This window comes from Cetorhinus maximus, chromosome 17, assembly GCF_964194155.1.
Source record: "Cetorhinus maximus chromosome 17, sCetMax3.hap1.1, whole genome shotgun sequence".
In the NCBI taxonomy this organism is placed as follows: Eukaryota; Metazoa; Chordata; class Chondrichthyes; order Lamniformes; family Cetorhinidae; genus Cetorhinus; species Cetorhinus maximus.
In genome coordinates, this window is record NC_135895.1 from 95,802,151 (window position 1) to 95,825,967 (window position 23,817).

General features: G+C 43.0%; 2 protein-coding genes across 2 annotated transcripts in view; both read left to right on the plus strand.

Annotated features, from left to right (window-relative positions):
* Positions 1–2,377, plus strand: part of dio1 (iodothyronine deiodinase 1) — a 30,903-nt gene extending 28,526 nt beyond the window's left edge. Inside the window, exon 4 of the mRNA XM_078561637.1 lies at positions 2,292–2,377. Within this exon, the coding sequence (XP_078417763.1) occupies positions 2,292–2,345 (54 nt within the window). The 3' untranslated portion in view covers positions 2,346–2,377. The remainder of the gene's footprint in view (positions 1–2,291) is intronic.
* lrrc42 (leucine rich repeat containing 42) lies at positions 2,311–21,958 on the plus strand. The gene is made up of 7 exons (XM_078561630.1): positions 2,311–2,777; positions 4,804–4,935; positions 9,117–9,235; positions 11,189–11,277; positions 14,261–14,374; positions 16,479–16,554; positions 21,427–21,958. The coding sequence occupies exons 1-7, from the start codon at positions 2,311–2,313 to the stop codon at positions 21,678–21,680; spliced, it is 1,251 nt and encodes a 416-aa protein (XP_078417756.1). The 3' UTR covers positions 21,681–21,958.
* The last annotated feature ends 1,859 nt before the right edge of the window (positions 21,959–23,817 follow it).

The window sequence follows — 23,817 nt, forward strand, 5'->3', positions numbered from 1 at the left end:
GGGCATGCAACCCCTCTGCCATGCGCCCCCACCTTCAGCCTCCCATCTGTGCCCTGCAACCAGTCTCTTCCTCTGCCTCACCTGCACCCCCCTGGCTCCTCCCCCACCCACCCCCTGTCTCTCTGGCTCCTCCCCCCCACAATCTCCCTGGCTCTTTCTCTCCCTTCCCCCCAATTTTTCCTCTGCACACTCACCACTGACGGTGATCGCTGCTCCTCTCTGTTTCTCTCCCAGCAAACGTGGGAGAGGAGTGGCCTGTGACTGGAGCAGGAGGCCCTTGCAGAATCTTCAGATTCACTTACCCGTCTTGCTGGCATTTTAAACAGTGGCTCCAGGAGCTACATATAATGGCTTCGGGGGCCACGGGTTGGATGAGCCTGTCCTAGAACATAATAACCATTCTCAGGATCCGCTAGAAGTGGAAGTGAATTCCTGACTGTTCTGAAGAAGGGTCACGCAGACTTGGAACGTTAACTTTGTTTCTCTATCCACAGAAGCTGTCAGACCTGCTGAGTATTTCCAAAACTTTCTGTTTTCGTCCCTGACTGTTCCTGCTTATTTCCCTTTTGAAGTAATGTGTCTGGTCATCCTTTTAAAGCATTTCCATGAAGTTGAGCACAAAGGGATATGATTAAAGATCAGTTCATGTCTTTTTTTTTTGCATGGTGTCCTGAACATCTCGAATTGTTTCTATTATGTAAGTTTAACATCGTCATCTCAAGTTTTGAAGTCAATTTATGGGATTTGTTTTTAAAAATGCCAATTCCAGCACTGTTCTCTCTCAGGTTCTCTCTCCCTATCTCTCACTATTATTACGAGGTTGAAGAATTAAATAAAACTCTTGCCCGTTTATTTTAATGAGTATGAATTTTGATCTTCTTTCTCACAATTTTGTATACCAGTCTTGTGAAAGGACCTACATGCAACCTTGACACCTTGTTCAATCTTAAACTGAGCTTCAATCTCTATAGTCTATCCATCAGTATTTCCACCATCACATTGTTGTCTACTTCCACAATTGCTGAAATCCTAATTAAAACTCAAATTCCTCAATGTTTCTTTATCAGCCTCCTGACTTCCACCCTCCATGAGCACTATTGCTTGCGTTCTATCTTATTTTAAGTTCCAATTTCCCATCAGACCTGCCCTTGATAATCTCTACTGGCTTGTTTGGCCAGGTGGGAGCAGGTTGCCATTGAAGGTAAGTGTTGTATTTGGGGTTGGGTGCCAAGAGACTAAAGAGAAGAGGATGGATTCTCATTCAACTGCCATGCTTACTCCCCAGCACTGGGGGTCTCATTTAACAATGTGACACTTAGAGCCACTGGAGAGAAAGGTGACAGTCTAGCATGGCAGAGTCTTAACTCTGGATCTAACCAGTGCATTGCTCAACTAATTGGGTGGGATTTTCCCACCCCACCCTCTGCCAGGATCATCCGGTCTCGCCGAAAGTCAATGGACTTTTGGTTGGGCCGCTGAATCTGCCGCAGTGGATCCCACCATGACGGGGCCGGAAAATCCCAGCCATTGGCTTTGTGCCCATGCCAGAATCTCTGTTGCTTTGGCAATGACTATGCCTGCCCCTGGTACATTGAATTTAAAAGCCTCATCCTCTTGTACAAATATCTTTATGGATCCATCCATACTACCTCTGCAGCTTTCACTAGACTTGCACCTCCTTCTAAGTCCAGCCTTTTGTAAATCCTACAAACAGTCACACATTCACTGCACTATTGATGTCAGAGCTGCAGCAATGGCCCTAATCTGCACCTCCCTTCCTAAACCTCTTACAATCTTTCTCCACTGTCAAAAGTCACATGAAACCTCTTTTTTCAGTCCAAGGTTTTTCTTTTTCTTATCACTGGTTCTAGTCTGTGTGAAGTTCACTATTGGTAGGAGGAGCTAAGAAGAAAGTGAAAAAGAGCTAAGTCTAGAGTTCTCATGATGACTACTTGTGCACATGTAAAGCCAAACTGACAGAGGAAAATTAGACAACTGATTGTATGATTAGAAGATTGAAGTGTGGGGTGGGAAGTGTTCACTTTTGTGCAGCATTGGAATCAGTTTTGAAACAGGAGGAATGGATTCTGCAAAAAATGAACTGTTGCCATTGTCTTAGCACCAAGGATAGATAAAGCAAGGGATGGGAGTATAAACCATTCACCAGAGAATGTAATTTTTAAAAATATGCTCTGAATTATGAGAATCAAGTTTTTAGATTTTGTTACTTGAAGTTCTAAATGTTAAACAAGTTTAGACATTACAGAATTATTTTGAAAAAATATGTTTAGTTTTTCAGATTGTCTTCCAATGTCTTCACACACCAGTACAAGTCCTGCATTTGAATTTGGGCCTATCTATGTACGTGAAAAGGGACAACTTCACCTGTTGAATGGTGCTTCAAACTTGAAGGCGAGCACTGAAAAATCCAGGTCACTGCAACTGTTTCAAAAGGGCTTCACTGTTAAACTGTGTATTGAAGATGGAGACAAGCCAAGCACTTGCAGGACTGATCACATTGTCTTCACGTACACTAAGGAAGGGAATCTTCGCTATTCTCCCAAGTTGCTCTTTGATGTAGTGCTTGGTTTTATAGCTGACAACATACAGCATGTTGACTCATTAATTGGCTTTCCTGAGCAGATTGCTGAAAAACTTTTCATTGCAGTGGAAGCAAGGAAGAAATTTGTTGACCCCGACACAAGTACAAAGGCTCTACTTAAATTCAGTGAGGCTTATGGAAGTCTCGTGCTCCAATCCCTGTGTTTACGAGACAGGTACAATCTTTTCTATCTGATCCAAATGGCAATGTTGAGAATTCCAGACCCCCCGTGTCAGCACCATTCAGAAAAAGTCTGCACCTGAAACGTTTCTTGTCTGTTCTCTTTACAAATGTTGACTGACCCTGCTGCATTTCCAACATTTGCAGTCATTGTTTCAGTTAGTGGGACTAGAAATGACCTTGGTGCTCCCTAAGTTAGGGAGGGGAAAATGGGTAAAAAGTCCAGTTGCTATCTGGTGGCTGCTTTTGGAAGGTACACAGAAGCGGACACCAGTTGAGAATAGCTGGGCTTGACTGTAATGTACTTCCTCCAACCCCATCAAATAGCCTGATGTCACTCAGTTTCTTACACATGAAGAATGGCCACTTGAAAAAGGTACTTGAGAGCTCTCAATATTCCCCAGTATGAAAATGCATCTTCAAGTGGTGCTAAAATTGGTTGGGGCAAAGATATAAGTTGTTTTGGTGTTCCACAGTACAATACAACTGCTTCATTATATACTGGCAGTGTCCAGTGATTATTATGTAATGAATTGTGTTTTGTAATTTAATAATCTTTAATAATAGTTTGAAAACGTTTCCTTTTCTCTTGTCCACTGCATATTGTTTTCCATTTTTTGCTGTCATTAGTCTAGGGACCAGCCACAGTTGAGAAGGCAGACAGGTGATCTGCCTCCAAGGTTCTGCCAATTGCTGTTATTGGGACATGCGCGCACGTGTCCAGGTGTCTGCTCTCTCTCTGGTCTTGCTGATTAGATGCCTTATGCAGGCCAGGTGCTGCCCTGTCATGGTACAGCTATGATCAAGGACCCAAGTGAAGTGAAGCAATAAAACCAACGTCTCTCTGCACTGTAGCACCACTCCAGTTTGGTTACCAGCACTGAAATGAATGAGGTGTAAGTCACATCTCACTTCTCTGACAAAATCATTACAGTTTGAGGACTGTGTTCTGTGGTGTTAGACACTTGTATTTCATTCCTGAACCAGGGTCTGAAACTAGCCAAGACTAAATTGATGAACTGTTTTCTGACTGTAAGAGCACTGCGTGAAATCAACTTGACCTTGGGCAATCTCAATTCATTCGCTATTGGAGAGAGGCCTATAACACAAAATTGCTCCTAATTTGGTTCTAATTGACTGTAGGTCAAAGACCAGTATGGCTGCTGTGGGGAACCAAAAAGGCTTACTCTGAAACACGCTGCTGGGGCAGAGCAGGAGGACTTTACTCTGTACCACAACAAGTGTCTGACCAAAGAGCACTGAGTGTTCAAGATGGAAAGTGTTCCATTTCTCAGTACTAACAACCACAGAACTAACAAAATTAAGATCCTTCTTTTAAAAATAGTTATAAACAGAATCATTACAGCCAGTCATTTGGTTTTTATTAGGGAAAAAATAATTGATGGAATAACTTTTGGTGAATATGGTGTTCATCAAGAATATTGTCAGTTGCAATTTTTTCTTTATTCTTTCGTGGGATGTGGGTGCCACGGAAAAGGCCAGTATTTGTTGCCCATCCCTAATTGCCCCTGAACTGAGTGTCTTACTAGGCCGTTTTAGAGGGTGATTTAGAGGGCAGTTGAGAGTCAACCACGTTGCTGTTGTTCTGTAGTCACATGTCGGCCAGACCAGGCAAGGACAGCAAATGTCCTTCCCTAATGGGCATTCATGCCCTAGATGGGGTTTTTACAACAATCAATGGTAGTTTCATGGTCACCATTACTGAGACTAGCTTTCAATTCCAGATTTTAATAATTGAATTTAAATTCCACCAGCTGCTGTGGTGGGATTTGAACCCATGCCACCAGGGATGGTGACTCTGGATTACTTTGCTACCATCTCCGCTATCTGTGCCCCTAGCTCAATTGTCAAGATGGGTCTAAGTAGAGAAATCTTTAGCAAACCTGTTTTGTAGCTGGCCTGGGAATGCAATGAAACGGTACCACTGAAGGCATGGATATTACCTCCTTGGAGACCAGATTCACTCCAGCGTTTTACAAAGGTGCCTTATATCGTTGCAGATTTTTAATGGTGTCAGAAAAGTTGGAAGAAATCCAGTCTTTTCGTGGTTTGATGTGCCTGGATCTGTCGAGCTGTAAGCTGGGGGATGAACATGAGCTCCTAATGCACTTGACATCTGAAACCTTAGCAAGGTACAGTATGTGTTATTGGATACAACAGAAACGCTGAGAACTGTTTGTCAACTCCATGCAAAAGATATCCTCATTACATTATCTCACACCCTGAACAGAATCAACACTTTAACAGCAAAAGTCCTTAAATGACTTGACAGCTCCAGGGCAAAAGCAGGGCACGATACCCACTCAGTTCATGCTAGCTGTGTGAACGTTTTCATGGGCATAATTAGGGTGGGGTAACTTAGCAGAAATACTCAATGCTGTTAAAGATTTCTCAATAAAGCTTAAACAACTGGGGCATAAACGGATGAAACCTCTTACACTGAAACTGATTCCTGTATGTTCATGGTATTATCAGATTCTCGTGGTAGGTTTCATGCTATATTAAATGTTTAACAAAACGTATTTACTTCATTTCAGATATTTGAAAAACTAACTTTCTGTCGTAATGTGTAACCTTAGTGCGTCCAACCTGTAATGTCCTTCAACAAACAGCACTCCCAAAAACCATATAACAAAAAGTATTTGCTTGTGAGATTTAAATTCAACCCTGAATGAACTGCTCAATTCAATGAGACCTTCAGAGTGTCCTCTCCTGCAGGATATCCAAACTGCTCGTTTGTGACTTTCGAACCCTTTTAATCCAGACCACACAGTTCTGTTTCTGCTTATATTTCTCACTTGCTGGGAGTGACACAAGAGCCAAGAAACTACTGACACACAACTCACCAACTCTGTAAAATGTTGTGATACAATCAATTTCCCCTTCCCTAGTTTAACAGTCCATCTTCATAAAATAGTATTTTTAATGTCTTTCCTTGTAAACTTTAATTGTCGTATTTAAAAATAAGCTAGTCTCATTGTTGATTGTCGTAAAAACTCCTCTGGTTCACTAATGTCCTTTAGGGGAGGAAATCTGCCGTCCTTACTTGGTCTGGCCTACGTGTGACTCCTAGCCCACAGCAATGTGGTTGACTCTTAACTGCTCTCTGAAAAGGCCTAGCAAACCACACAGTTATATCAAACTGCTACAAAGTATAAAAGGATAGAAACCGGACAGACCATCTGGCCTCAACCTAGCCACTGGAACAGTAAACCCAGCCCTGCAAAGTCCTTACTAACTAACATTGGGGGGCTTGTGCCAAAATTGGGAGAGCTGTCCCACAAATGAGTCAAGCAGGATTCTGACATAGTCATAGTCACCAAATCATACTTCATAGGCAATGTTCCAGACACCATCACCATCCCTGGGTATGTCCTGTCTCACCGGCAGAACAGACCCTGCAGAGGTGTTGGCAAAGTGGTATACAATCAGAAGGGAGTTGCCCTGGTAGTCCTCAACATTGACTCCGGACACCATGAAGTCTCATGGCATCAAGTCAAACGTGGACAAAGAAACTCCCACTGATTACCACCTGCTGCAACCCCTGCCCTGTCCCCTCAGAAGGTGAATCAGTTCTCCTCCATGTTGAACACCAATTGGAAAAAACACTGAGGATGGCAAGGGCATAGAATGTACCCTAGGTGGGGTATGTCAATGTCCATCACCAAGAGTGGCTCAGTAGCACCACTGCTGGCCGAGTCCTAATGGACATAGCTGCCAGACTGGGTCTGCAGCGAGTGGCAGAGGAAGCAACAAGAGGGGAAAACCTGCTTGACATCCTTACCAGTCTACCTGTCATAGAGGCATCTGTCCATGACAGTATTGGTAGGAGTGACTACTGCACAGTCCTGGTGGAGACGAAGTCCCATCTTCACATTGAGGATACCCTCCATTGTGTTGTGTGGCACTACCACTGTGCTAAATGGAAGAGATTTCGAACAGATCTAGCAACTCAAAACTGGGCATCCATGAGGTGCTGTGGGCCATCAGCAGCAGTAGAATTGTATTCAACCACAATCTGTAACCTCATGGCCCAGCATATCTCTCACTCCACCATTACTATCAAGCCGGGGGGATCGACCCTGGTTCAATAAAGAGTGCAGGAGGGCATGCCTAAAAATGAGGAGTCAACCTGGTGAAGCTACATCACAGGACTACCCATGCACCAAATGGTAAGTGATAGACAGAGCTAAGCAGTCCATGGCTAATGGATTTAAGCTCTGCAGTCCTGTCACATCCACTTGTGACTGGTGATGGACAATTGAACAACTCACTGGAGGACGAGGCTCCACCAATATCCCCAACCTTAATGATGGGGAGTGAGGGGGGGAGGGAGAGGAAGGGGGTGGGGGTGGGGTTGGGGGTGGGGGGGAAGCCCAGCACATCAGTGATCAGTGGAAAAGATAAGGCATTTGCAACCATCCTCAGCCAGAAGTGTCAAGTGGATGATCCATCTCAGCCTTCTCCTGAAGTCTCCAGCATCACAGAAGCCAGTCTTCAGCCAATTCGATTCGCTCCACGTTATATCAAGAAACAGCTGAAGGCACTGGATACTGCAAAGGTTATGGGCCCTGACAACATTACAGCAATGATACTGAAGACTTGTGCTCCAGAATTACCTGAACTCCTCACCAAGCTTTTCCATCACTGTTACAACACTGGCATCCATCTGGCAATGTGGAATATTTCCCAGGTATGTCCTGTCCACAAAAAGCAGAACAAATCCAACCCTGCCAATCACCGCTCTGTCAGTCTCTTCTCCATCATCAGCAAAGTATTGGAAAGGTGTGATCAATAGTGCATCAAGTGGCACTTACTCAGCAATAATCTACTGACATGCTCAATTTGGGTTCTGCCAGAGCCACTTAGCTCCTGACCTCATTACAACTTTGATCCAAGCATGGACAAAAGAGCTGAACTCCAGAGGTGAGGTGAGAGTGACTGCCTCTGACATCAAGGTAGCATTTGACCAAATACGGCATCCAGGAGCCCGAGCAAAACTGGAGTTAATGGGAATCGGGGGAAAACTGTCCACTGGTTGGAGTCGTTCCTAGCACAAAGGAAAATGGTTGTGGTTGTCGGAGGTCAATAATCTTAGTCCCAGGACATGGCTGCAGGAGTCCCTCAGGGTAGTGTCCTAGGCTCAACCATCTTCAGCTACTTCATCAATGACCTTCCCTCCATCATAGGGTCAGAAGTGAGGATATTCGATGATGATTGAACAATGCTCAGCATCATTCGTGACTCCTCACTGAAGCAGTCTGTGCGCATATGCAGCAAAACCTAGACAATATTCAGGCTTGGGCTTATAAATGGCAAGTAACGTTCACACCACACAAGTGCTAGGCAATGACCATCTCCAACAAGAGAGAATCTAACCATCTCCCCTTGACGTTCAATGGCATTACCATTTCTGAATCCCCCACTATCGACATCCTGGCGGTTACCATTGACCAGAAACTAAACTGGACTTGCCATATAGATACCGTGACTACAAGAGCAGAGGCTGGGAATTCTGCGGCAGGTAACTCACCTCCTGTCTCCCTAAAGCCTGTCCACCATCTACAAGACACAAATCAGGAGTGTGATGGAATACTCTCCACTTGCCTGGACGAGTATAGCTCCCACAATACTCAAGAAGCTCGACACCATCCAGGACAAAGCAGCCTGCTTAATTGACACCACATCTACAAACATTCACTCCCTGCACCAAGACACACAGTGGCAGCAGTATATCCCATCTACAAGATGCTCTACAGCAACTCCTGCAAGGCTCCTTCAACAGCACCTTCCAAACCCAAAACCTCTACAATCTACAAGGACAAGGGCAGCAGATGCATCACCACCTGCAAGCCCCCTTCCAAGCCACTCACCATCCTGACTTGGAAATATAGGTCATGAGGACTCGAAACGTCAACTGTACTCTTCTCCGCCGATGCTTCCAGGCCTGCTGAGTTTTTCCAGGAATTTTTTGTTTTTTGTTTTGGAAATATATCGCTGTTCTTTCACTGTCCATGGGTCAAAATCCTGGAACTCCCTCCCTAACAGCACTGCGGGTGTACCTACACCACATGCACTGCAGTGGTTCAAGAAGGCGGCTCACCACCACCTTCTCGAAGGCTATTAGGGATGGGCAATAAATGCTGGCCTTGCTAGTGTTGCCCACATCCTGTGACGAATAAATATAAGTGACCTCACCACAAACATAAATGTATTATTTTTTTGTGTTGGATGATAATAAAATGGTTGTAAAAAAGTTTTTCCTTTCCTTAGTCCCCACACTAACCTTCACTGTCGCCTTTTCTTCTTGCAGTCTCATCTGCTTATACCTTGGGGATAATGGCCTTTCAGATTCTGGTCTGCGGAAAATGACTACACCCGTCCGAGTGATAAAGAAAGGTTTGGGGAATTTGGAAGTGTTGGATCTGTCCAGTAAGTTTCTAGACATTCCAGATAACTCTGGTTGACTTTTTGCAATGACAAGATTTTAAAAAGGCTTTCAGTGCAAAAAACACAAGCTGGCCTGTTGTGCATTTTCAACATTCCTTTTTTTCTAACTTTACATTTTGTGTATGTCTGTAGGAAAGTATTAACCTTGGTATTTTCTGTATTTGTGCTGGCAGAATGTTCTTTACTTTGATTTTCATTGTACTGTAACAGACTGCATACATTTTGTAATGACAGCACTTATATCTTGATGTCCTTATATTCTTGATTAGAGTCAGTCCTTACCAGTTCCTTAAAATGAAAATAGCTTTGTAAGTATACCAATTGTAGATGATGCATGAGTTCTACCGGAATTAAAATACTTTGTGATGCCATAATTGAAATTTTGTCACCCCTGCATTACGGAAGAAATAAATCAGCTTAATTCTGACTTCGCCACATCGCTATTCAATTAGGTACTGAATTACCTAAAGCAACATGTAAGTGTGAATGTATGTGTATATAGCCTTTCTCGAGGCACTTCAAAGCCAATTAAGTACTTTTAAAGTGTAGTCACTGCTGCTATTAGGGAGCCAATTAGTTTAATATCTCATCCAAAAGACAGCACCTCAGTTCTCTGAAGTGTCAGCCTAAACTATGTGTTCAAATCTCCAGGGAAGGGCTTCAGTCCACAATCTTCTGACTCAGAAGTGAGCCAAGGTTGGATCTTCAGTGCATGTGAAGCTAGTTATTTCTAGTTATGTGCATTACAAAAAAGGGAATCAATATGATGTGAATTAACCATTACTTTGCAGTGATGAGACTTTGCGGATGGTTCAGTGGTAAGAACATAGTCCACAGTGGTAATACAAACCAGGAGTTTCCAGGTTTCAGTCTTGACCTGTGCTGAAATTATCATAATGTTAGGGAATGCTTGTCATTTGTAATAACTCAGGATAATATCTTGGGGACTGAAGCTTTAACACATTAGAGTACACTAACCTAGGTGTCAGCTCTGGCTCAGTGGGTAGCACTCTCCACTTTGAATCAGAAAGTTATGGATTCAAATCTCACTCCAGGACTCGTGTAAAAATCAAGCTGGCATTCCAGTGTAGTACTGAGGAACAGCTGCACTATCGAAGGTACTGTCTTTTGGGTGAGATGCTAAACCATGCCTGCCCTGTCCGGTGGATGTAATAGATCCTATGGCATTGTTTCGAAAAAGTCCAGGGCCAATATTTATCCCTCAGTTAATATCACAAACAGGTTTTCTGGTCATTATCACATTGCTATTTGTGGAACCTTGCTGTGTGCAAATTGGTGCCATATTGCCTACATTACAACAGTGACTGCATTTCAAAAGTACTTAATTGATTATAAAGCACTTTGGAGCTTTATAGTGTGAAAGTCGTTATTTAAATGCAAGTCTTTTTTAAATCTGGACGTCACTTCTGTATGTAAGCTCTGTACAAACTACACTGAAAAATTATAGTGTTGCATGAAATTGAGTATGGTAGTGTAGTGGTTACAGACCAGAAATTCAATGATCAGAATTCCAATCCCAACTTGGCAAGGTATGAAACTGAATTCAATAAATTGAGTAACTTGTGAGTTGGCACCAGAAAGCATCACGATGAAAGCTTCTGTATTGCTGAAAAAACCCAGTTGGTTCACAGCCCCACATAGTGTGGTTGATGTTTAGATAAGTTTTTGAGATGAAGGAATCATGGATGGGCAATAAATGCCAGTCTCCCATATCCCAAGAACAAATACAAAAAGGTTGTACAGCTTTGTCTAGCACAAATTATGGAATAAAGTAAAATCAGTCTTCTGGGATGTTGTCAATTGACTTCAAGAATTAAAACATCTCATAGATTAACGTTCGTTCAGAGAGTTCTCACAGTAGGTTCTTTAAACAGAGACCAATTATTACCTCCACTGTTGTTTCTTCTGCACCAGATAATCCCAAAATCAGTGAGCATGGAATGGGATATTTGCGCTGCTTTTCAAAGCTGAGGGCTCTCGATATCTCAGGAACTGGTGTTACGGTGAGGATGGATAGACTTTCCCATTTAATATACCGTTATCTCTGTGGGTATCCAAACTGAAATTGCTCCCCTTTTATACTATATATTTGATACAAAATTTCTTTGAAATCAGCTACAGATTTAATGATATCTAACTTGCTAACACCATCGCATATCTGAAATGCATAACATTTAGAAAATTGGCGACAAAAAAACTCTAAGACTGAATCAAATTCACATGACAAGTGAAACAGTAAATATGTTTAATTACAAACCAAAGTAAACCAAACTGTTTGCAACCTTGGTGTCTGTGATTAACTCCTGACCACATTTCCACTCCATCATTAAGACTGCCTACTCCCACCACTATATTACTGCCTGACTCTGCCCCTGCCTCAACTTATCTACTGCTAAACAGTCATCCAAGCATTGTTACCTTTTGTCTTGACTATTCCAATGCTTTCCTGGTAAGTTTTCCATTTTTCACCCTACATGAGCTCACCCAGAACTTTGCTTCCCTTACCCTAACTTTCACCAAGTTACGTTTACCCACCACCCCTATGCTTACTAGCATAGTAAGTTACTAGCCACACCATAGTACTGGCACAGAAGCCTACTTTGGCTCCTGGTTGGGCAATGCCTTCGTTATAAAATTGCTCATCCTTCCCTGTCTTTGTAACCTTCTCCAGTCATAAAGTCCTCTGCGATCTCTGCACCCCTCCAATTCTGGTTCTTTGCACCTTCCAACTTTAACACTCTACCACTGTCGACAGTGCCTTCGGCTGCCCAGGCCCTCGGCACTGGAATTCCTTCCCATCTCTCGTTCTCTTTCAAGATGCTCCTTTAAAACTACCTCTTTAAGCAAACTTCTGGTCATCTGCCCTGATATTTCCTTATAAAGTTCAGTGTACAATCTTGATTGATAACACTCCTGTAAAGCACCTTGGGATCTTTTACTAAGTTCATGACACTACATAAGCACAAGTTGTTTTTACTTCAGGTTGTAATTTAATCTCTTTGTTTGAGTGACAGTTAAACTGCTCAAGCTATTCTCACTGAGTTTCTGATCTGACTCCCTCTGACCGATTACTACCCTATAATTATTTCTACGTAATACTTGCTCTGAGTCTGATGCTCCGCCTTTTTGATTTCATTTTTCCTCCCTCCTCTTCTGAAGTCACTAATTCTAACAGTATGGTTCCACGTGTACCAACTATCTTTTGGTAACATGCCCAAGTGACTGTTTTTCTTATCTAAGTCCCGTGAATGTTGGCAGTCCAGTCTACTTATTGGTAGAAAACAGCACCTGCCGAACCTGATTTTGTCCTCGTTCAATGTCCGGACACACGATTCCCACCTGGGTTTATTTGACTTTTAAAAATTCTCTTATAGGATGTGGGCATCGCTGGCTAAGCCAAAATTTATTGCCCATCTCCGACTGCCCTTGAGAAGGTGGTGGTGAGCTGCCTTCTTGAACCACTGCAGTCCAGGTGGTGTAGGTACACCCACAGTGCTGTTAGGGAGGAAGGTCCAGGATTTTGACCCATGGACAGTGAAAGAACGGCGATATATTTCCAAGTCAGGACGTGAGTGACTTGGAGGGGAACTTCCATGTGGTGGTGTTCCCATGTGTCTGCTGCCCCTGTCCTTCTAGGTGGTAGTGGCTGTGGGTTTGGAAGGTGCTGTCTAAGGAGCCTTGGTGAGTTCCTGCAGTGCATCTTGTAGATGGTACACACTGCTGCTACTGTGCGTCGGTGGTGGAGGGAGTGAAAGTTTGTGAATGGGATGCCAGTCAATGGGCTGCTTTATCTGGATGGTGTCAAGATTCTTGAGTGTTGTTGGAGCTGCACTCATCCAGGCAAGTGGAGAGTATTCCATCACACTCCTGACTTGTGCCTTGTAGATGGTGGACAGACTTTGCGGATCAGGAGCAGGAAGTTTGACTTTATTTCCCCTTCCCATCGTCCCCTCCTTGACTTGTCCAAAGGTGCTGAGACCAATTGTAATTCCTCAGCTGCTGCCCTGGCAGAGATCAGCAAGCTCAGTGGAACCAGGGTGACAGCCATCCCTTATTTTACAGAACAGCCCTGCCATTGAGCCAGCTGTTCCAATTCCCGGGATAAATGCAGCCATGATTATGTTTTTCCCATAATTCAGGCCTTTAAATCAAGTACCTGTGCAGTAACTGTTTTGCTTCCATCTGCTTGTGTTAACAGCTCTGGCACCCCACCCTCCTCCCACAGCTCAGGCACCCCACCCTCCTCCCACAGCTCTGGCACCCCACCCTCCTCCCACAGCTCAGGCACCCCACCCTCCTCCCACAGCTCAGGCACCCCACCCTCCTCCCACAGCTCCGGCACCCCACCCTCCTCCCACAGCTCCGGCACCCCACCCTCCTCCCACAGCTCCGGCACCCCACCCTCCTCCCACAGCTCCGGCACCCCACCCTCCTCCCACAGCTCAGGCACCCCAACCTCCTCCCACAGCTCAGGCACCCCACCCTCCTCCCACAGCTCAGGCATCCCACCCTCCTCCCACAGCTCTGGCACCCCACCCTCCTCCCACAGCTCTGGCACCCCACCCTCCTCCGACAGCTCTGGAACCCCACCCTCCTGCCCCCACAGCACTGGCACCCCACCCTGCATGCTCTCCCCCCGTCCCCAACTCACCCCAACTGTAATGCAATCCCCTTCCGGAATGCCCCTTAATTTTCTCCAAGAGAATTGGTGACCCTGAATACAACCTAGGGAGAAAACCCAGTCTATGTAATGTTGGGTGGCATATTGACAAATCAAACCATCAGGGGAGCAAGCCATTGTAATGTTATAATGTTTCGTGCAGTTTTCTTACAATAATCTGACACATGTACCTCCTGCTACTATAAGATTAATCATTTATCATTAATATATCCAGACAGCTGAGATTTCCCATCTAATTTTCCCAATTATAGGAAGCTAATGGTGTAAAAAAGTTTCTCATTAGTTCTCACTTTTCTTTGTAATAGCCCAATTGTTCGTCCGTCCAAACAATTCAGAGCAAGTTGTCGCTCTTTCCTGCTGGGGAACCTCTGGAGGAATTTAAGCACACGTGCTGCGGGACAGAAGGCTGGGCAGAGCAGGTACTGAGTCTGGTAGAAGTGTTGAAGTTTTCCAACATGATTTTGACAAATATGAGCTGGATTTTAAAACTGCAATTTGTAAACTCAGATGTTTTAATAGTTCAGTTCTGAGACCTAATTCCCATCCTCTCCTGATTGATAAGTAACACTCTTTTTAATCTGCCTGTGAGCGCCCCATGTGAAATGAAGTCTTTCTGACTGTTAGCCCGTGGCATAAAATTATTGCCAAATTAACACTAATTTGACAAGCTCAGCCAAGTCATATAACTCTATGGGTTCTCTTCTGAGGTTGATGTTAAGACATACTGTTGATCTTTTTCTGATCTCGCTTCTTCAGGCATAAACCTTGCTGGGGTGGCCGTTTTCTTGGGCAGCAGCACAGCCTGGATGTTGGGCAGGACCCCACCCTGGTCTATGGTGACCTCTCCCAGCAGCTTGTTGAGCTCCTTGTCGTTGCGGATGGCAAGTTGCAGGTGGCGGGGGAAGGATGCGGGTCGTCTTGTTGTCCCAGGCTGTGTTGCCGGCCAGGTCGAGGATCTCGGCGGTTAGGTACTCGAGGATGGTGGCCAAGTAGACGGGGGCTCCGGCACCAACGCGCTCGGCATAGCGACCCTTGCGCAACAGCCAGTGGATTCGGCCAACAGGAAACTGGAGACCAGCTCAGGTGGAGCAAGTCTTGGCCTTAGCATGCCCTTTGCCTCTGGTTTTACCGTGGCCAGACATCTCTCCCTCAATTTGGGAACTTTACCCAGCAACTTTACTGGCGACTACTGAACCTCATCATGGAGCTCTTCATGCTGATGCCATGCACCTGAAATAGAAAGCTCTTCATGCTTCAGTGTCAACATCGCTCTAATTATTGGCAATGTTTCTAGGGCTCCATCAATAATGCAAGTGGTCATTGCTTTGAATTGCTCCCTCGCCATTTGAACTTGTTTTAATTGGATGAGTTTCAGGCATTTGCAGGGTGAAACTTTTACAGCAGTAGACTTTTTGTTGAATCGGGCTGGAGAGGGAGGGAGGGAAGTTGAGAGATTTTCACTCTGCGGAGTTGCATTTCCTGTCAACCCATTATGTGCATGAACATTGTGATAAAACTTACCCTTTTTAACTGTGTGTCAATAAAAATATATATTCATGCTTTAGTGTTTTTACCTCCCCAACATAAATCAAGTTCCTTATTCCATTTGCTCAGTGTTGCTTCACTAAATTTCAAGGCAAACCCATCTTCCCATAAAGAATACGGTGGTGCAGTGGTAATGGTACAGGATGTGCAACTCGGAGTTTGTAAGTTAAGATCTCACCATGTTTAATTGTGAGGTGGAACTCCGTAAACCTACAGCAGAATTTTATATTCCCCCGCTGGTGGGTTTGAAGGCAGAGGAAGTTGGAGGTGCCTGTAAAATTCCTCAGATGATCTTCCCACTGGACTCCCACCCACGCCCAGCCTCCTCTGCAATTTTACAGTAGGATGGGCAAGGCTTAGGCCGGCCCGCCCCTCTTTGCCCCAGTTGAGGCCCTTAAGTGGCCAATTCATGACCACTTAAATGTCGTTTCCCACCCAGCCTCAATCTTTCAGGGTTGGGGGGAGGGGCAGGGTGATGCCTGAAAAGTGACTGTGCTCAGGCCTCAACAGCCTCCATTCAACATTGGGCCGCCCCAAACCCAAAGCAGTCTGGCTCCTGTGGGTGCTCCCCACCCCACCCCCGGCCTCTCCATCTACACCCACCCACCGCCACGAGGCTCCTCTGAAACACCAACATCCTAAAATTCCTGGCCCTGGTAATTTGTGACCTGGCAGTAGAAGGATGACTATGAACGTTGCCGGATTGTTGTAAGATCCCAACTGATTCATTAACGCCGAGGGAATGTGCCATCCCTGCTCAGTATGGCCTACATTTGATCCTATCACATGCTACCTAATTGATTCCACATGTCCTTTGAAGTTACCCAGCAAGCCACTATTGTTGGGGGACAGAAACACATTTTCTTATCTGTAGTGACATTCCTGTTTTCCCAGAAAACAATTGGCTCACTTTTTTAACAATTAAGTTTCTCTTGCTTACTTGTCGAATTTTTGTTAAGTTCTTTTTTTGCACTTCAGGTGGTTTATCAGTGGGAACGTGTGTCTGTTAGACGACGTGAGAATGTTAGGGGCAGAACAATGACACAGCAATTCTGTAAGTATCCTGAAGGGAGTGTGCAACAGTGCTGCTGACTTGATCATTAAGAATACTTGTGAAACCAACATAGCCCTGATGTTCACCTAAATCCTATTAAATTGGAACTTGTTTAAATGGCTCTGACGAGCAACAGCATACATCAGTAGATCTCTGCTTCCACATTGCAGTTGGTACATTAGAATTTTTAGGAACAACTTAGGGCCAACAAGCTTATCCCTCTTTGATAGATCAACTCCTATATTCCCCTCCATGAGACCTACCTGTATTCTCACCATGCATCTCAATCCTTTCTTGAGAAAAGTATGTAATTGTTTACATAACTCTCATTCTGTCTGCTTTGAATCCATCTCCATAATTAACAATCCACTGAGGTCATTGTTGTCAGTTTCCTTCATAATCATGAAACTTAGGTCAAGATCTTTTTTCCAGAGTAAGTTCTACTAACTTCTTTAATGTCGTCCATATCTTAAATTCCTGATGCCGTCATTGTTTATCTTTGTATTCTCTTTTGGATGAATTTCTTTCTCTAATTGAACAGAACAATATACACCTCCAGATGGGATTGTCCAAAGCTTTTAACAGCAAGAATATATCTCATCTGATTTGTATTCTGTATTTCAGTATCTTATTGCTTTGCTTCGGTTAAGCTAATAGTTTCATAGATCTATCTGTTGAAAACCCTTTCCTGATCAACAAATGTGCATTAACCTATTTAACAAATAGTCTTTCTTTTGCTACTTTGATTTTTAATTAATTATTATTTAATTAATTATCTCACACATAACTACATTGAATTTTATCTGCTACCAGATAGACCAATTATCTGAAAGATCTAAATGTCTCTGGATCTGGTTGCATGGTTTCTCATTATTGGCCTTATTTCCTGATCTGGCAGCATTTTCAAACTGGGAGATTTAATTACAATTCCCTTATCTAAGTTGTTGCCTTATGTTATAAATAGCAAGGATCTTATAGCTTCTTGCTGCCTAAAATGTCCCAGTTTATTTTTTTCTGTTTGTACACCATGTGTATTCTGCATCATACTTTACGTCCTATTTAGTGACTCCCTCCCTCCCTGAACCATCAATTGCCAGTTGGAACTTCCTCAGAATCTTTGAGAGTCCAAATAAAAATATCAAATAACATTTCTATTGTCAGTATTGTGTTTGGAAAAACTCCAGGTTATTTCCTGAATCCATGCTGATTGCTCTTTTCCAAAACGTTCAATCACCGTAGACAGAGTTTCTTTGTCATTTAAAAAAAAATGTATTCATTATGTGGGCCCAGGCAAATTGCCCTTGTTCAGAGGGCATTTAAGAGTCAGCCACATTTCTGTGGGTCTGATGCCAGACCAGGTAAATCTGAAGCAGATGGGTTTCTATGACAATCAGCAATGGTTTCACAGTTATCACTGTGCTTTAAATTCCAAATTTTGATTGGATTCAAATTCTACCATCTGCCGTGGTGGGATTTGAACCCTGGTCCCCAGAACATTACCCCTGGGTCTCTGGATTATCAATCCAGTGACAATACCAAAATGACAATACCGCTCACCACCCTCTGAGAGAAAAAAAATTCTCCTTACTTAAATGGGAGACCCCTTATTTTTAAACTATGTCCCCTAGCGCTAGTCTCTCCCACAAGGGGAAACATCCTTTCGGCATCCACCCTAGCAAGTCCCTCAGGATCTTATTTGTTTCAATAAGATCAACTCTCATTCTTCTAAACTCCAGTGGATACAGGCCCAGTCTGTCAAATCTTACCTGGGATATTATGATATCTTATGTGTTATCTTATGAGGAATCAGTCAAATGAACCTTTGCTGAACTGCTTCTAACACATTTATATCCTTTCTTAAATAAGGAGACCAAAACTGTACATAGTACTCCAGATGTGCTCACCACATCTGTACAACTGTACCAAAACATCCCTACTTTTATATTTCATTCCTCTTGCAATAAACAACAACATTCCATTTGCGTTCCAAATCACTTACTGTACCTGCATACTAACTTTTCTGTGATACATGTACCAGGACACCCAGATCCCTCTTTACCTCAGAGTTCTGCAATCTCTCTCCATGTAAATAATATGCTGCTTTTCTATTCTTCCTGCTAAAGTGGACAAGTTCACATTTTCATACATTATACTCCATTTGCCAAAATTTTGCCCACTCACTTAACCTATCTATGTCCCTTTGCTGACTCCATATACCCTCTTCACAACTTACTTTCCTACCTATCTTTGTGTTATCTCCTTATACCCTCTTCACAACTTATTTTCCTAACTATCTTTGTGTCATCAGCAAATTTTAGCAACCATATATTTGGTCCCTTCATCTAAGTCATTGATATAAATTGTAAATAGTTGAGGCCTCAGCACTAATCCCTGTGGCACTCCACTCATCACATCTTGCCAACCCAAAAATGACCTACTCATGTCTACTGTTTCCTGTTAGCTAATCAATCCTTTAACCATGCTAATATGTTACCCCCTACGTCATAAGCTCTTATTGTGCATAGTAACCTTTGATGTGGCACCTTGTCAAATGCCTTCTGAAAATCTAAGTACAGCACATCCACAGGTTCCTCTTTATCCACGTTGCTTGTTACTTCCTCAAAGAACTCCAATAAATTAGTCAAACATGATTTCCCTTCCACAAAATCATGTTAACTCTGCCTGATTGCATTAAGATGTTCTAAGTACCCTGCTATAACCTCCTTAATGATAGATTCCAGCAATTTCCCTACGACAGATGTTAAGCTAACTGGCCTGCATTTTCCTACTCTCTGTCTCCCTCCTTTCTTGAATAAAGGACTCACATTTGCTATTTTCCAATCTGGTGGGACCTTTCCAGAATCTAGGGAATTTTGGAAAATTAAAACCAATGCATCTACTATCTCAGCAGCCACTTATTTTAAGACTCTAGGATGAAGTCCATCAGGACCTGGGGACTTGTCAGCTTTTAGTTCTAATAGTTTTCTTAGTAGCCTTTCCCTGGCGATTGGAATTGTTTTAAGTTCCTCCCTCCCTTTCACCTCTTGATGCCCACTTATTTCCGGGATGTTATTTGTATTTGTATTCTCCACAGTGAAGACGGACGCAAAATATCCGTTCAGTTCATCTGCCATTTCCTTATTTTCCATTATTAATTCCCCATTCTCACTCTCTAGAGCTCACTTTGCCACCTCCTTTTCCTTTTTAAATCCTGTAGAAACTCTATGTTTTTATATTTCTAGCTAGCTTTCTCTCGTAATCTTAATTTCTCCCACTTTATTAATATTTTAGTCATTCTTTGCTGTTTATTATATTCTGCCTAATCTTTGAACCATAGAAAAGTTTTGGCGCAGAAAGAGGCCATTCAGCCCATTGTGTCTGTGCTGGCCATAAAAAGAGAAAAAAGAAGCTTGACACTCATTTTTAATCCCACTTTCCAGCACCTGGTCCATAGCCTTGCAGGTTACAGCACTTCAGGCGCGGATCCACGTGCCTTTTTAAATGAGTTGAGCACTTCAGCCTCAACACCAATTTAAGCAGTAAATTCAAGAAGCTCACCACCCTCTGGGGGAAAAGGTTTTTCCTCATGTCCCCTCTAATCCTTCTACCAATCACCTTAAATCTACGCCCCCCCGGTAACTGACCCCTCAGCTAGGTCTTACTGTCTACTCCATCTATGCCCGTCATAATTTTGTACACCTCAATAAGGTCGCCCCTCAGCCTCCTCTGTTCTAAGAAAAACAACCCTAGCCTATCCAATCTTTCTTCATAGCTGTAGTTTTCAAGCCCTGGCACTCTTGTAAATCTCCTCTGTACTCTCTCCAGAGCAATTAAGTAATGTGGTGACCAGAACTCTACACAAATTCCAGCTGCGGCCTAACCAGCATTTTATACAGTTCCAGCAATGCATCCTTGCTTTTGTATTCAATACCTCATCTAATAAAGGAAGCATTCCTTATGCTTTCTTTGCCATATCCATCTGTCCTGCCACCTTCAGGGACCTGTGGCATGCACTGCAAGGTCTCTCACTTCCTCAACTTCCTTAATATCCTCCCATTTATTGAATATTCCCTTGCTTTGTTTACACTCCCCAATTGCATTACTTCACACTTCTCTAGACTGAATTCCATTTGCCACTTTTCTGCCCACTCAACAAAACCACTGATATCATTCTGGAGACAATGACTATCCATTTCACTACCTTCTGATCTGCCACTCATCTTTGCGGAAGTATACACTTAATCTTTCCATTTGATACTGTCTTTAACTTCCTTGGTTAGTCCTGGGTGGTGCATCCTTCCCTTAGAGTTTTTCTTTCTTACAGAAATGTATCTTTTTTGAATATTCTATATCTCATGTCACACAAGGCCCTGTGCTGGGAGCCATTAATTATTAAATCAGTCTCTGTGTTTCACATCCATATACGTCATATTCAGCATGTCTACCAATCAACTTCAATTCAAGTGTGTTTCTCGTTTGCCTGTTTTCTCTCCTAAAGATACAGGTTCTTGTTGAGAAACACTTTGACAGGTACTTTCTACCCTCCAGAATCTCTCCCTATATCCATCTTCACATGTAAACCTAGGCAATGAGATGGTTTGACTGTGAGTGGGAATTCTATCCAAATACACCTACTGTCCAATTATAATCTGTGCATGGCAATCAAGTGTGGAAATCCTGTGACCTGAGTTTATTTCCCTCTCCCCTGCCATTGCCATGACATTTACTATGAAAGGAATTATTCAATTATTCAATCTCTATCCAGCTCCTATTGCAGCGCCATACCATTCAATTAATTTGTAAAATAACTTTAAATTCTCATTATGCTTTAAAATATTTACATAAACGTAATCAATTTCACTTATTTCCTAGATGGAATAAACAAATTGATCAATGTAGGAATCGATGGACTTTCAAATGCTGAGCAAATCAAGGAGCCAATCAGGATGCAGTTTCACAGAAAAGTCAGTAAGGATCTCTGTGCAGAGTCCACTGTGACCACCACATTAGGGGCCAGAAAGAGAAGTGGTGGACAAGCTGAAGTAACTGGTTGTTCTTCCCCTCTTGTGAAGCGCAAGCGTGCGGAGCTGACCTTGGATGATTGGGACGTGTTGAACTGTTATTGAGGAGAAACCTGTTGCCCTAAAAGAGTTATTCTGCAAGCAAGCTGTGTGAAAAGGATTTTAGATAATTCCCTCATTAACAAGGCCGGGGTAGCTGAATCTCACCATAATTGAAGATTTCAACATTCATCCTTTTCGGCCTGACTAAGGTGAAAGTATTGTCGGTCAGGTTGCAATGTTTCTGATTACACATATTTCCTATCTTAGTTTCTGGAGTTAAATTGCTTTTTGAGTTGTATGATAAACTGAAATCAAGTAATAAATTTTTTTAGATTGTACAAGATGGATCCACTGACAGTCCCTCAACTGCCAATTTTCTTTTATTCTGGGAGTGTGTGTGTGTCTCTTTTTGTCTTTATTTTCATGTAGTATAAATGAAAAAGGCTTGCTGAGAAGCCCACAGCAGCCCAAGGATGACATGTCCATTGATTTTCACTCCTCCTGCAGGCTGATGCCTGGCCTCTGTGTGGTGCTTCTCCGTAGTAGTACAGCTAAAACCAGAGGTCGATTGCGGAGGAAAGAATTGAATCTCTTATCTCACCACAGCAGTGGCAATATGTGTTGATGTTTTTTGAGCATTTAGCCCTTTTCAAGGACTGCTATGCATTTTTATCTTGTGGTCCTTGCCTTCCTTGCCTTCCTGTACTTGATGTTGGAAAATTGATCCTATTTAGAGAAGGATCCAGGATCGAATCGAAACCCGCTGAGCACGTTTCCATCCTGCCTTGTCACTCACTGACTTGTCAATGTTCACTAAAAACAAAACAAGCAAAACCAGTGTAATAAAGGTCTTTGTAAATAAAGTCTGAGATGGCAGCACTTGGACTTTTCGAGATGAATCTGGGTAGATATTAAGTCTTATAATAAAGAAATATATGACTTGAGTTTAAGTTGATAGTTAAAGTTTCATGCCCTGAGGATATTTTCATTTTGTGTAAATGTCTATTATTTCTGAATAGTTGTGAATTAAACCACGTGGCAAAACTTGGATGCAATTTTTCAGAAACGGCTTCATTCAATGGTCTGCAGATGCATTATCAGGTGACAGGCTTGTGCAGTGAGTTAGCACATTTTACTTTTCACCTGAGACCTAGGTTCAAAGCTGAGTTAGACTGCTGGGATAAAAGCCCCTTCTCTTTGCTAGCTGTGTGTCTTCCATGAAATTAAGTTGGGTCGTTTTGAAATTGCTGCTTAAATTTAATCTAATCCAGAGAGAGACCATTGGGAGGTTTATGTGTGAAGTAGGAAGACTTGTTCTGGTACAAAGTCCTCCTTTGGACAGAAAAGGTTAAGGGGAAATTTGATAAAGGTGTTCAAAATCATGAAGGATTTTGATAAAGTGAATAAGAAAAAACTGTTTCCAGTGCTAGAAGGGTCAGTAATCAGAGGGCACAGGTGTAAGGTAATTGTCAAAAGAACCAAAGGTCACAAGGTGTTTTTAACTCTATCAAGGAGTTGACACAGCCACAATGGACCAAATAGCTGTTTAATTTAATGTTTCTATGAAATTGCAGGCATTGTACTGAGGTTGGGGTTAAGGAACTGTTTGGGGCAGAGTAAAAGAAGGAAAGGTGTGCTGAGGCTAATTGAAGCTCACTGTTGCCCCAGCTAAGAGATCAGTCTGGCCGGACATTGAACCGAGTCTCCAATATACAGTGGGCTTCTAGGGCACTCACAATGTAACTCCAGTGGGGGTACAACAGAAGTACCAGGAAATAGGCTGTGACTCAGATAAGTCAGGGCCCAACCAGCACAGCTAGTTTCTCAGCAGCCTTATCTGGGCTGAAAGGAATCTGTCTGCCCTTGACATGTTTGCTGGTGTCAAAAGGGGCAGGACTTTCTATGCTGGGAGTTTAAGCTTTGGTGAGATCTGGAGTAAATTTAGAGGCTTAAGTCCAGTGTAATTGGTTGTACTGGCATTGTGAAGGAAGTGAGTGGGCCGCACCAAAGAATTGAGGAGAGATCTACATTGGTGTCAAGGGCCTGAACCCAAAAATAGGGAGAACATTTTTTTAATCCAGATTTTTAAACTGCTTTCCAATCGTAGGGCTGCTGGGACTACAATCTTTCATTGTGAGCTAACTTTGACTGGATCATGGTGGACATGATTTTTGGTGTCACTACCAGTATTTCACACCCA